General features: G+C 40.1%; 1 protein-coding gene across 5 annotated transcripts in view; it reads left to right on the top strand.

The window, feature by feature from the left end:
* The window catches only part of TMEM178A (transmembrane protein 178A), a 55,265-nt gene that overhangs the window by 35,936 nt on the left and 5,066 nt on the right, over window positions 1-14,263 (top strand). For 3 of the 5 annotated variants that reach the window (XM_055243030.2, XM_055243028.2, XM_055243031.2), the window contains exons 2-3: window positions 5,385-5,498; window positions 8,635-8,772. In XM_055243030.2, coding sequence (XP_055099005.1) covers window positions 8,667-8,772 — 106 coding nt within the window. In that variant the 5' untranslated portion in view covers window positions 5,385-5,498; window positions 8,635-8,666. Of the gene's footprint in view, window positions 1-5,384; window positions 5,499-5,555; window positions 7,691-8,634; window positions 8,773-14,263 lie in introns of those variants that run through there. The other 2 variants (XM_063618129.1, XM_055243029.2) reach the window with 2 other exon arrangements.

Below are 14,263 nucleotides of genomic sequence, written 5' to 3'. Positions count from 1 at the left end.
TTCTATTTTTTTTTGGTTTTGTTTTGAAGAGTCTATGAAGGTTTGTTAATTCTTCCTTAAACATTTGGTTAAATTTACCAGTGAAGCCATCTGGTCATGGACTTTTCTCTGTGGCAAGTTCTTACTAAGTTAATTACTAAGTCAGTTTCTTTACTTGTTATAGATGTGTTCAGATTTTGCATTTTTTCTTGAGTCAGTCTTGGAGTTTTATATTTCTAGGTATATGCCATTTTATCTGTTTTATCTAATTTGTTGGCACATAATTTTTCACTGTGTTCTTGTAAGCTTCTCTACATTTCTCTAAGATTGTTAGTAATAGCCTCTGTTTCATTCCTGATTTTTTTTTTTTTTTTTTTTTGAGACAAAATCTTGCTGCCTTGCCCATGCTGGAGTGCAGTGGCACCATCTTGGCTCACTGCAACCTCCGCATCCCAGGTTCCAACAATCTTTGTGCCTCAGCCTTCTGAGTAGCTGGGATTACAGACATGTGCCACCGTGCCTGGCTAATTTTTTGTACTTTCAGTAGAGACAGGGTTTTCCTCTGTTGGCCAGGCTCGTCTTGAACTCCTGGCCTCAAGTGATCCATCTGCTTCAGCCTCCCAAAGTGCTGGGATTATGGGCATAACCAAATTTTGGTTTTGTTTACTTTCTCAATTTTTAATTCTTTATTTTATGTATTTCTACCCTAGTTTTGTAATCTCTTTCCTTAGTGTGCTCTTCTTTTTCTAGTTTTTTGGGGTAGAGAGTTAGGGTACTGGTTTGAGATCTTTTTGGTTTTGTTTTTGTTTTGAGACAGAGTCTCACTCTGTCACCCAGGCTGGAGTGCGGTGGTGCAATCTCAGCTCACTGCAACCTACATCTCCTGGACTTAGGCAATCATCCCACCTCAGCCTCCTGAATAGCTAGGACTACGGGTGTGTGCCATCATGCCTGGCTAATTTTGTTTATTTTTTGTAGAGATAGGGTCTCACTATGTTGCCCAGGCTGGTCCTCAACTCCTGGGTTCAAGTGACCCTCCCACCTCAGCTTCTCAATGGTTGGGATAACAGGCATGAGCTACTGTGCCAGGCGAGATCTTTTTTTAATGTAGGCATTTACAGCTATAAATTTCCCTCAAAATTATTGCTTTAGCTGCATCACATAAATTTTGGTATGTTGTAATTTTGTTTTTATTAATTTCAAAATGTTTTCTAATTTACTCTAGTGATTTCTTCTTTGCCTTATTGGTTATTTAGGAGTGTATTACTTAATTTCCACAAATTTGTGAATTTCCAAAATTTTATTTTATAATTTATTTCTAATTTCATTGCATTGTGGTGAGAGAACTTACTTTGTATGACTTTAATGTTTTTAAATTTATTGAGATTTATTTTATTGCTTACATGTGGTCTAGAGAATATTCTATATGCACTTGAGAAGGATGTGTATTTTGCTGTTGTTGGATGAAGTGTTCATAGATGTCTCTTGTATCTTGTTGGTTTATAACGTTGTTCAAGTCTTGTGTTTTTTTGTTGATCTTCTGCCTAGTTGTTTTACTATCATTGATCTTCTGCCTAGTTGTTTTACTATTATTGAAAGAGAAGTATTGATGTCTCCAACTATTATTGTTGAATTGTCTCTTTCTCCCTTCAGTTCTGTCAGTTTTTGGTATTGCATGTATTTTGAGGCTCTGTTGGTCAGTATATGTTTATGACTGCTATATCTTCTTGATGGATAGACCCATTTATCATTATAAAATATCTTTTTTTTCTCTCTAGTAACAATTTTTGTCTTAAATTCTGTTTTGTCTGATATTAGTATAGCCATTTAATCTTTCAGTTACGGTTTTCGTGGTATATCTTTTTCCGTCCTTTAAAATTTCAACCTATTTGTGTCTTTGAATTTAAACTGTGTCTCTTGTAGACGTCATGTAGTTGGATTATGTTGTTTTATCTACAGTGCCAATCTCTGTCTTTTTATTGGAGTACATATTTATATTTAATATAATTTTTGGTAAGGTAGGATTTATAGATGCCATTTTTCTATTTGTTTTCTATATGCCATATGCATTTTTGTTCCTCTGTTTCTTCATTAATGTTTTCTTTTGTGTTAAATACATATTTTCTAATATGGCTTTTTAATTCTTTTTTGTTGTTATTGTTTCATTTACTACATATTTTTTTTTGTTATTTTCTTAGTGGTTGCCCTGTGGATTACAAGTAACATCTTAACAATCTAGCTTGGATTCATACCAATTGAATTCAATAGTACATAAAAACTTTGCTTCTATATTGTTTCATCCCCACTCTCCTCCTCTGTACTATTATTATCATACAAATTACATGTTTATATACTGTATGCTGATCAACAGAGATTTATAACTGTTGCTTTATGTCTTTTAAATCAGATAGGAGAAAAAAAGAGTTGCAAACAAAAATACATTTATACTGTCTTTTACGGTGACCTATGTTGTAACCTTTACATGTGCTCTTTATTTTTTAAATATGGGTTCAGTTATTATCCTTCATTTCACCCTGAAGGACCCCCTTTAGTATTTATTTTTAGGCCAGGTCTGCTAGTGATAAATTCTCTCAGTTTTTGTTTAGCTGGGAATATTTTATTTTTTTTCTTCATTTCTGAAGGATAGCTTTGATGCATATAGGATTCTTGGTTGACAGTCTTCTTATTTCTGTGTTTTGAATACGTCATCCTATTCCCTTCTGGCCTCCATGATTTCTGATGAGAAATCAGCTGGTAATCTTTCAAAGATTTTTTTTTTGTGTATATGATAATTTGCTTTTTTCTTGCTGCTTTCAGGATTCTCTGTCTTTGGCTTTCAATGGTTTGATTATGATATATCTGGGTGTGGGTCTCTGAGTTTATCTTATTTGTAGTTCCTTGAACTTCTTAGAAATGCAGGTTCATGTTTTTAATCAAATTTGGGAAGTTTTGGCAGTTACTTCTTCAGATATTCTTTTTTGATCCTCCTTCTCTCCTCCTTTCTACAGCTTTCATTATGCTTGTGATGGTGCCTCACAGGTCTCTGAGGCCCTGACCATTTTTTAAATCATCCTTTTTTCTTTATTTTTCTCAGATTGGATAATTTCAATGGACCTATCTTCAAGTTTGCTGCTTTTTTCTACCTCCTCAAAACTTCTTTTAAGCCTCTTTGGTGCATTTTTCTTTTCAGTTATTATACTTTTCAACTCCAGAATTTCTATCTTTTTCTTTTCAAGAATATTTCTGTCATGTTACTAATTTTCTCTATTTAGTGAAAGTATCACTCTCGTCCTTTCCTTTAGTTATTTGGATAGGTTTTCTTTACTTCGTTGAACATATTTAAAATAGCTGATTTAAAATCTTTATAAGGTAAGTCCAATATTTGGGATCCCTCAGTGACAGCTTCTATTGACTACTTTTTATTTCTTGTTCTTTGAATGTCTTGTACTTTTTTTTTTGAAAACTGGGCATTTGAAATAACATACTATGGCAGCTCTGAAATTAGATTCTTGTCCCTCTCTAGGGTTGATTATTGTTTTTATTGTTGTTGCTGTTGCTCCTTTAGTGGCTTTCCTGAATGAATCCTATGAAGTCTGTATTCTTTGTCATAGGAGGCCCCTTAAGTCTCTGCTTGATTAGCTTAGTGGTAAACTAATTATTGTACAGAAATGTTCTTAGCCTGCTAAAACCAATAAACCTTCCAGTCTTTGCCAGTGGGGTTTGTTGTGTGCGTGTTGGGTAAGCCTTCAACTCTGCCGTAGCTTTCACTTCCTGCTTACAGAGCCTCAAGGTCAGTCTGATGAGTACCAAATGGAATGATAGTTTTGAAGAATACAAATGTAAGCTACTACTACATTTGTGGTCCTTTATCTGTCATTGTACTCATACTATATTGTTTTCCCTTTGGAAGCACAGGCATTTCCTGACTTATAAACAGCTAACTTATATGTAAACAGCTACCTTTAATGCCTTAGACTTCACAACCACTGCCATGGGGCTCCTGTTGAAAAAACAAATTAAAAAAAAAAAAGAACTTTCAATTTTGAGAAAATGTGTGGTTTCATAAAAAAAAATTAAAAAAGCGTCCAAAAATCAGAGATAGTTTGGGTAGTTTTTCTCAAATGGAGACTCAAAGACTACCTGCATCAGAATTACTTGGGATGCTTGTTAAAATTCAGCTTCCTGGCTCCATCTCAAAACTTTTGATTCAGTATATCTGGGGTAGAGTTCAGGAGTTTACATTTTTAACGAGCCACCTAGGTGATTCTGATGTGCACTAATATCTGAGAAACTCCTAGGAAAGATGATCCTGTAGGTACATTCACAGGAGGTACTGGGGCTCATGATGCAAATTGTGCTCAAATATTAATCTCTTCCCTTCACTGTATAATCTTTTTAAAATTTCACTTTTATACGCACTCACATTCCACCAATTAGAGCTTTATTTGCATCTATGAAGATTTTTTTAAACAGCTGGCAGTGTTAAAGCACTAACATTCGCTCATGCCTTTAAAAAAATTAGTTTAATCAGATTGCATTTATCCAAACAACTGGCCAAGATTATTTAAAATGAGAGAAGAACATTTTATAAGTTTTTTTAAATTTTAAGACAGAGTAGATACTTTTCATGAAATTCAGAAGCCTTTAGGAGAAGAGAATAATGTTAATTTATGCAGTAAAACATGGGTGTGTGAGGTTGGTGTGAGGAAGTAGAGAGTGTACTAGATGAATCAATGTGTACACCTGCCCATATCAAAATATTGTGCCTAGGGCTGGCCATACAACCAGATAGGGGAGGAAAATTATTTTCTTTCTTGTTGCTACTTTTAATATTACCCTTTTTCTCGAGATCTAGAATTCAGGTCAGTATAATTGTATTAAGGAATGATATAAGCTGCAGTAGAGTTAAATAGGTTTTCGAGGGTTGTCTGGCAATATAATCACCACCTAAACCATGTGGAAGGTTATCTTTATGGAAAAATGTCTTCTGGTTTCCAAATAACACACTTCCTAATGAACTTCATGAGGCTACCCTTGAGAGTTTGAGACTGGATCAGATTCAGATGTGTGATTTATCTGTGCTAATTTAAAATTCTAAGCTGATTTTCCCAACCATCTGTGTACTTTTAGGCCATTTCTCCTTGAGGAGTTTTGTGTTTAGGTAAAACAAACTCCGTATGGGAAAACAATTAGGGGAGTATAGATCCTTATACAATTTAATACATTAAAAAATGAAACCTGATTTTAAACATTATTTCATGTTTTAGGTTTTTGTTGTTCTGAATCAAGAGATTCTTATCCCATCTCCCATTCAACCCAGGTTAGGTTACAGTATTCTGCCTCAGGTCTCAGAATTCTGTTACAAATAAGCAGACTAGTAAATCACGTTTCTTATTTCCTTCAAGGTATTGCACAGCGATGCACGGCCATCAAGTACCACTTTTCTCAGCCCATCCGCTTACGAAACATTCCTTTTAATTTAACCAAGACCATACAGCAAGATGAGTGGCACCTGCTTCGTAAGTATTTCCAGGACAGGTTCAGAGAGGAAATGGTGTCTTTCTGAACAAAATTCCCACCACCCCTCTCACATCTGGACAGAAGGATGTTGTTCTTATCCTCTGTGAGCCTCTGGGCCCAATCAGATGTGGTCAGAGACTCAGAGGATCATTTCTTTATGCTGTGGACACAGTTTGCTTAAAAATAAAATGTGTGGAAACCTGGTATGAGGTCTTGTGAGATAGCCTGCCCTGGTGGCATCTGTACACAGCTGCCTACTGAATCTTTTGTTTGCCGAGTTGTTGGGTGTAAGGACCTGCTGTACCCCTTGTCTTGTAAACCAAGGAGATTATACCTTAGGGGCTCTTATTTTTGTTTTGTATATACAGTATTTATTTTAGCTACTGTGTTCATCTCCGACCTTTGTATTTCTGCTAAAATACCTTTATGAGTGTATGTCATAATTTTCTCAGAGGGTGTCTACATCTCAATGAAAGGAACTGTTCTTTTTCACTGTCAGGAAAATGTGAAACTCTAGAAAGGATCATGCAGTGTGAAACTAAAGAGGGCTGATATTTACCTAAAAACTGTTGATTTAAGCTGCCTGATGATAGATAGCTCCCCAAAACAAAAAAACTAGTGAATTTTTTTGGTCTTTGCCCCCATCAGAGGTTGACATTGTCATTTTCCAATGAAATAAGTAACGAGGACTTCAGGATCTTGTTTGGTGGCCAAAGCCACTGTAGAAACCTAATCAGAGTCTCTCATTCTGTAAGTAAATCTCTCTGTGGATTAAAAGGCTCTGTTCTGAATCTCAAACACATAAACGGAAGCTCTTATGATATTGCCAGAGCAGTGGTCTAATATTATACATATTATGACAGGCAACTTTAAGACTTAATCATCTTTCCAGAGAGCTACGTAGTTACTGGCTCAGGTCAGGGAAGAAAAGATCATCATAGGAGCCTGAAAAAGAACCTTAGCTCTTTAATAATTTGTACCCTGTGATTGCCCAGCAAGGCAATATTTGAAGATTCTTCTTTTAATCCTTTTTGGAGTTCTCGTGGAAAGATGCTTTTAGCAGTCTCATGCATGTCTATTTCTAAGAAAGTCACACTTGGTGATCTGTAGTACATTTACTGTATAAGCTTAACATGACCGGTACTAATGCAAATCCCATGTGGATTATATCTGAACCTTGTGCCTTTTCAGAGTCACAGAAAATAGACTATCACTCAAACCACAGGAAATTTGGGAGGCTGTAAGATAATGGTGACTGAACCATTACTACATTTCCCCTGCTCAGATGTGGATGTCTCAAAAACTACTTATATCCTTAACATTAAACTCAGCATCTTTAAATTATCACTGCCCCGGCCCCTTGTTTATTGGTGTCCACATTTCTTCTTCTAGGCAGAAATACTCTCTTTTAATTTGGATGCTCTGAGCTGGAAATGAGAAATCCCCCTTTAAAAAAGGGATGGTCTCTCTGTGGCTAAGATGCTAAGAGCAAGACTGGAAGCTACTGTAATCCATCCTCCATGAAGCCACCCCTAAGATGCCCAGGAGCCACACAAACACACAATAAAGTGATGGCTGCATGGGCACTTTCAGTTTAGCAGAGAAGCCCACACTTCAAACAGTGCGATGTGCACCTTGTCTTGGCCCCATGTGTACGCAATGATCCACGTGCATTTGCCCAGACCTGTTACCTGGCCTTGGGGGCTGCAGATGTATGCTTGGGATGTGTTGTTTTAAGAAGGATGATTGAAATTTAGCTAACAATTTTTAAAGTTAGCTTTGTTAAAAAAAAATCCTTTGAGATGGAGCTGCAAGGTAAATAAAAAAGATTCAAAATTTTTTTTTTTTTTTTGGAGACGGAGTCTCGCTCTGTCACCCAGGCTGGAGTGCAGTGGTGTGATCTCGGCTCACTGCCAGTTCCGCCTCCCGGGTTCACGCCATCCTTCTGCCTCAGCCTCTCCAGTAGCTGGGACTACAGGCGCCCACCACCACGCCTGGCTAATTTTTTGTATTTTTTTTAGTAGAGACGGGGTTTCACCATGGTCTCGATCTCCTGACCTCGTGATCTGCCCGCCTCGGCCTCCCAAGGTGCTGGGATTACAAGCGTGAGCCACCGTGCCCGGCCTCAAAAGTATTTTTAAAAAAAGAAAGAAGAAAATAGAAAAAGTAAAATAGCTGGAAGGTAGGCAAGGTGAGTGCTGGTTTAGCAGTTGGAGGCAACGTGTGTCCAGGTACATGTAGTCAGCCTACCTCTTGGTTTGGCCAGGGAGGTGGGGAAAAAGCTGGATTTCTGGCTCAGTGATCACAGTTGTGTTTTTGCAATAGACCAAACTTGACAGTTGGGCCACTGTATAGTGGAGACTCATCCTATTGGACTAGTACTTCCTACACCTGGGTAAATGGATGCCCAGGTTGTGGGATCTATGCTTTAGGGGAGAAGGCATTTCTGAGCAGATGTTTCAGAGGAAAGGGTGTTTATGAGCACATGTATCCTGTGTGCACTTCACACCACTGTTCCAGTCACCGCAATTGCCTTCACTTTCTCAAATAGTTTTTGAAAATAGGCAGGAGTAGATGTAAATGAAGAAGTAAATAATTGGCGTCTGTGGTGATCAGATAAAACCCTATTTCACAATAGCTTTTCTAGGCTCTTTCTCCAAAGCCAGATGAAGTACAGCCACTACCATGGTGGTAACCTACATTTCTTTTTTTTTTTCCCCTTTTAAAATTTCAATAGTTTTTTGGGGTACAGATGGTTTTTGGTTAACCTACATTTCTATTGCTCTGTTAAGGCTAACAGAGATATTTCTCAAACCCACCTCACTCTTCGTTTAAGTCATTTGACATCTGTTACTCAGGTCTATCCTGGGCTTGTCCTCTAGTCTATTCTCCACTTGGTGTGGACTTCTCCATGGACTCAGAGAGGGTAGAGTCTGACCCTCCATTGGTTATACCCCATCAGTCCTCTTACGGAATACCTGGGAAGAGTATTCCCTAAGCCTCCTCGTCCTGTAGGCTCTAAGCCTGTCCATGTAACTTACTAATTTTCACAATGTATACAAAGCCCTAATTCTCTAATTCTTAGTGACTTTCCTGAATTCTGACTGTGAATGTCTGTGTCTGTTTTGAGATTAGATTTAAGAAGAATCACTGCTGGCTTCCTGGGCATGGCCGTAGCCGTCCTTCTCTGCGGCTGCATTGTGGCCACAGTCAGTTTCTTCTGGGAGGAGAGCTTGACCCAGCACGTGGCTGGACTCCTGTTCCTCATGACAGGTAGGCTGCATGCCTCAGGCCGTCTGTCCCAGCCAAGGTGAAGGCTGCTCTGCATGCGGCTAGCTAGTGTCGCTTTGTTATCTCCCTGTTAATTTTGTTTTCACTGTTAGAAAAGCAACCAGAAGGTCATTTTGGCTTTGCTGGAAAATACAGAATTTAAGGAAAACAACAGTGTGAGAAATGCATCCTCCATATCCCCATTGTGGCCTGTTAGTAGGTTAGATGGAAGTGTCTTGGGTTTCATCTCTATATGAGCCCAGTCTGTTTTTATGTTGTTCTTTCTTTTTTGTTTTTTGTTTTTTTGAGATGGCATCTCACTCTGTCACCCAGGCTGGAGTGTAGTGGTGCGATCTTGGCCCACTGCAACCTCTGTCTCCTGGGTTCAAGTGATTCTCCTGCCTCAGCCTCTTGAGTAGCTGGGACTACAGGCACGTGCCACCACACCTGGCTAATTTTTGTATTTTTAGTAGGGTTTTACCATGTTGGCCAGGCTGGTCTTGAACTCCTGACCTCAGGTGATCCGCCTGCCTCAGCCTCCCAAAGTGCTGGGATTACAGGCAAGAGCCACCACACCCCGCCTTCTGTTCCTTCTTTCATACTGTGCCCCAAACCCTGGCCTGGACTCTTGACAAACATGGACCATTGCTTATGAGGTGCCCTCAAAGACAGAGGGGGATAGATCAGCACAACCCATGCCCCGGCTGGATGTCAATTCAAAGCATGCTTTAGTGATGGTGTCATTTACACACACAACACTCATTCATTTTACTCCATAGGTATCTTTTGAGGACTCACTATGTACAAGGCACTGCTGTGAGTGCTAAAGACACACAATGAATAAGGCAGGCAAAATCCTTGTTCATATTTATTGTGGAGAGACATAAACAATGATTTGTGGTAGTGATAAAAGCTGTGAAGGAAAGAAACAGGGTGAAATAGAGACTCAGGCAAGATCTTGCTGAGGTGGCGATTTCTGAGCTAATTCGTGAGAAGCAGCCGGTGGTAGGAAGAGCGTAGCAGACTGAGGAAACCACCAGTGCCAAACCTGAGAGAAGCGGCCAGTGGGGCTGGAGGGAGTGAGGGACAGGATAGTATCACATGAGGTGGGGGAGGGGGTAGTGGCCAAAGCTTCAGGGCTTTGTTGGTCACGGTGGAGAGCTTGGATTTGAAGCTAAGGGTGACAGACGCCACTAGAAGGTTTGAAGCAAAGGAGTGACTTGATTTTTAAAGAAGGGATTAGAAAGAGTGGGGGTGTGGAGACAGGGCTAGGATTTTTTTGACCAACAGCTAAAGGGTAGTTTTATCTAAAAAGGTGCCAGGTGCTGAGTTGATGGCTAACACTGACCGAAGGTAGCTTCAGGGAAGAAATCTTTCCTTTCTTCTCCTCCTTCACAGAAAACTCATGTATTAATGATTAGTGAATGCCAAAGTAACTGGGCATTAACAGTTTCACACAGTATACTCAGCAACAGAACTAATATTCCCCTAGATAGATAGCCATTTTAAATAGGCTTATTTCCACTTGCCTGGAATTCTGTTATTCAAGTGACTATGCCTAGATTTTCTAGCACTTCTCACTGTAATGGGTCACTTAATTAAGCCTGCGTTAACAGGAGGCAGCCACACCCCACCGGGGCTGACACTGTTTGCTGACTGTCTGTCTCTGAGGGTTGACAGGTAGGGGGTACTTGCCCTCTGGCATGTTCAACCACCCTGCAGCCTTGAGCAACCCACATCACAGGCAGGGATCCTTCCTTCTAACTCCCACTCGCCCCTATCCCACTCCACGAAATGGTGCTGCAATTGGCAGTGATCTGGAATGTGGGGCATCATCACCAGCATCCTGGAACATTCAGAAGTCACATGGATCCTGCCTAGTTCTGAGCAGAAAACCAATTTAGGTTTTCTAGATTTTGGTGAATACACAGTGGCCACCAGGACTGTAGCACAGGGAGGCTAAAATGTTAGTTTCTGAGGTTTTAGAGGAGGATTTGGACCCTCAAGACCAGCCACTGGGTTCCTGCCCAAGGGATGCATTTTAAATCCAAATTATAGAGTAAAGCAGACGAGGGCAGCAAAGAATCAGAGAGGACTGCACTGCACAGAGGATTCCTTTACGCCTCTGCTGGGGCTTAATGGTTCTTTAAAAATCTCCCCCGTTTTCTTCTCTCCCTTTATTTAAGCCCCCATTTCTCTGACTCTTGTCTCCATAAATATCAAAGAGGTGCAGATGTGTTGCCTCCCAACCCTGGAAAGGCCCCATAACACTCCCCTTGTCAGGAAAATGGGGGATGCTCTGGAGTGGACAAAAGCCTCAGTAGGAGGAGTTTTTAAAGGATACTTTAAATATATGTACTGCCTGAATAGTTTAGTATGCTCTTAGCAAATGAAACAATTGTTAGAGCTAAAATAAATTGCAAGACCATGAAAGCCTACTGAGTGCTCCTTGGGAGACTGAGGGGCCAGTCTGGTTTTAAATGAAAGGAAGTTGAAGGTTCAATGGCAGATGGGCACAGAGGAGAGGCAGGAGTTTCCTGGGCCAGCTCCACCTCTCCTTGTTCTCAGCCCTTATTTTGGATCCATGTGTGGATTGTACCTCTGGACCAGAGGAGCTCAGGAGTCCTCAGGATCGAGCACGGGAAGCTCCTATGTAATTGTTAGGCAACATCAAAACAAGCAAAGCAATAGCCACAACAGAAACCACCACTACCACCACCACCACCAACAACAACAGCAACAACAACAAAAACCCAAACAATAAACTTGAAGTTTGATGACCAGTTCTGAAGGACTAACAGATACAACCTAACATTGTTAACATTGTTCTGTTGTTTTGTTTTGGTTGCCCAAACAACGTTATTGAAGTTAAAGGGGAATCCACTTACAGACCCTTATCACCTGAAAACAAAACAACCTTTTTTCAATATTTCCCTTATTTTGGACCAAATCTTGCCATGTATTTGCTTCATTGTAAAAAAACAAGAAAGAAAAAGGAAGGAGAAGAAAGGGGAGGGGATGGAAGAGGGGAGAGGAGGAGCATGGAGTGGATATGTTATGCTGGATTCACCTGTTCTGTTGCTGTGGGATTTAGGGGGGTTTGTTTTGTTTTCGTTACTACAAATAATGCCTTGAAATTTCCTCTGCAAACACTGAGACAACCATGTCAATCTATTGCATGAGATAAATTAGCTGTAGAATGTTCACAGGCAGTAGGAGATGAAAGCAGAAAAAGGGTTAAAAGAATCGATTTTAATTAAGCAGAATGTCTTTAGCCACTCAAGTCAGCATCCTTCCCACAGATTTTTGATGCTAAACTTAGCCCCTTCTAATGCTCTGCCATCTTCATTCTGTGCCTGAACTTATTAGCTAAACCTTCAAATGAAGAACATCAACCATGTGACAGGTTGGGCGGTTAAAATGGAAACTCTGAAACGATCTTTCTCCTTCTGCCTTATTGATTGCACACAGACAGGTCTTGATTACCACATGTGACACAGCAGCCCTGCTGACTCTCGATGCACATCTGGAGCCAGGTCTCACCCCCTCTCCTCTTCCCTGGGCCATGCAAGGGTCCTCCCAGAGGGCCAGGGGCAGCCTGCACATCCCCCATGGGCCTTGAATTTAGACTTTGGATGTCACACCCTCTGAGGTTACACACACACAGGCACAGAAGCATACACAGGTGATTGAGGGAATAAGACCCTCATCTTCCAGCTTTAAGCTTCTGCCCATTACTAGACTATACTGCTTTCAGTGTACTGTGAATGAATATTTCCACCTACATTATTAAGTGATGCATTCTATTAGATGGATATAATAATATATACTTATTATAATTTAAGTTATACATCTTTTAAAAGGTTATTCAGTGCAACATTTCTAAACACTTTTTTAGGTCTCTGTTGTAGGATTTTTAGTATTTTTTAATTCACCAGGAGTCTTAAAAATTGGATAAAGCTTGGGCCTCCCTTGGTGGGGGTCTCGCTGCTCACCAAATTTGTTCACCTTCACAGGCTGTGCCTTGAGTGGGCAACTGGAAGATCACACACAGCATGAGACACTCCCTTCCTGACAGCAGAGACAGCGAAGACAGAGTCCAGGCAGCCCTAGCAGAGCTCCAGGGACACTTAACACCCACCCACACTGGTTATTCATTCTTTTGTTTCAATGCATCAAATTTTTTTTTTAAAAAAAGACTCAACCATGGTAGGTGTATTGAATTCTCTAGATTATCCATTGATTATGACATGAAACTACAGGTCCATGATACTTTTTCTATAACCTTGGGAGCCAGGTGTGTTTTGTAATTCAGGATTTAAAAAATTTTATTTTAGAAGAGTAACACGGCGCGTATATCCTGTTATTTAACACCCTCTGCAAGGTCTGGGGTGGCATCTTGAAATCAAATACATTAACATTCCTGTAGCTAAACATATGAATACTCACACTAAATGGGATCAATAAGAACTAGAATAGCCTATGTGAGACCAGGCCAGGGTTTGCCACTACAGAGATTGCTTCAATCTTTCAGAAAAATATTGGATACTTTTGGGATTTAGGAATTGCAGTGTGTGTGTGTGTGTGTGTGTGTGTGTGTGTGTTTGTGTAAGAGTTTGTTTCTCTCTGTTAGTTCTGCCAGTCAGTTAGGACAATATAGGAATGGCTTTTTGAGTAATCTGTGTGCAAACTAGCATGAGGCATTTGAAGGAAGACCAAAGAGGTCAGAACGATGGGCAGGCCATCTTTTGAAGGAGTAGGGGAAAAAAATCAATGGTTATGCCTTTGGGTGTTGTAGTTACATTATTTATCAAGCAGGCTAAACAGGGTGAAGCAACTTCCACTCCTTTCAGTCTTTTAAGCACATTGAAAAACGGTGGTCAAAAGAGTGGGCCCCGTTACCCTAATTACATCTTACCAGCCAGCACCGTGAAGATTTTAGGGTAGGAAATTAGGTTGATGATTGTAGGGATGATAGCATAAATTTACTTCTGTCCTGACGTGAAAATATCCCTTCTAGCCCTATAATTCTGTGATATCGTGGTATCTTCTAATTAGGAATATTGGCAGAAAACCTTTTAATATTTTATAAGAAAAGTAGTTGCATGCAGCGCTTGTCAGGAAACCAGTAATTTATTCACTTTTTTGAAGATGCTGCCAGCAGTAGTAAGGACCAAGCTCAGGACTCAGGAACCTCTCTCTCTCTCTGGGGGCCACCAGCTGGCTGAAGAGTATCAGCTAGGCAGGGGAGAAGTGGAAAGGAAGGGAAAGCGTCAGAGAAGAAAGGAGGAGAGGCCACCTTTCTCCCCATGGATCTTCAGGAAGGACCATTAGATTTTGAACTTTCTGAATGCAGAGGTGATACCTTATTAATCCTTCCATACTCCTTTCACATACCTTGCATTAATTAGATTGCTGCCAATGAAAATGCAGCATTATCAGAAATAACTTGCTACATAGGTAATCCCTACTTGGGATAATTTGTGATGAACTG

The sequence above is a fragment of the Symphalangus syndactylus genome, chromosome 14 (assembly GCF_028878055.3).
Source record: "Symphalangus syndactylus isolate Jambi chromosome 14, NHGRI_mSymSyn1-v2.1_pri, whole genome shotgun sequence".
Lineage (NCBI taxonomy): Eukaryota > Metazoa > Chordata > Mammalia > Primates > Hylobatidae > Symphalangus > Symphalangus syndactylus.
Note: the sequence above shows the minus strand (reverse complement) of the source record. Positions and strands in the feature narration are given on the sequence as shown.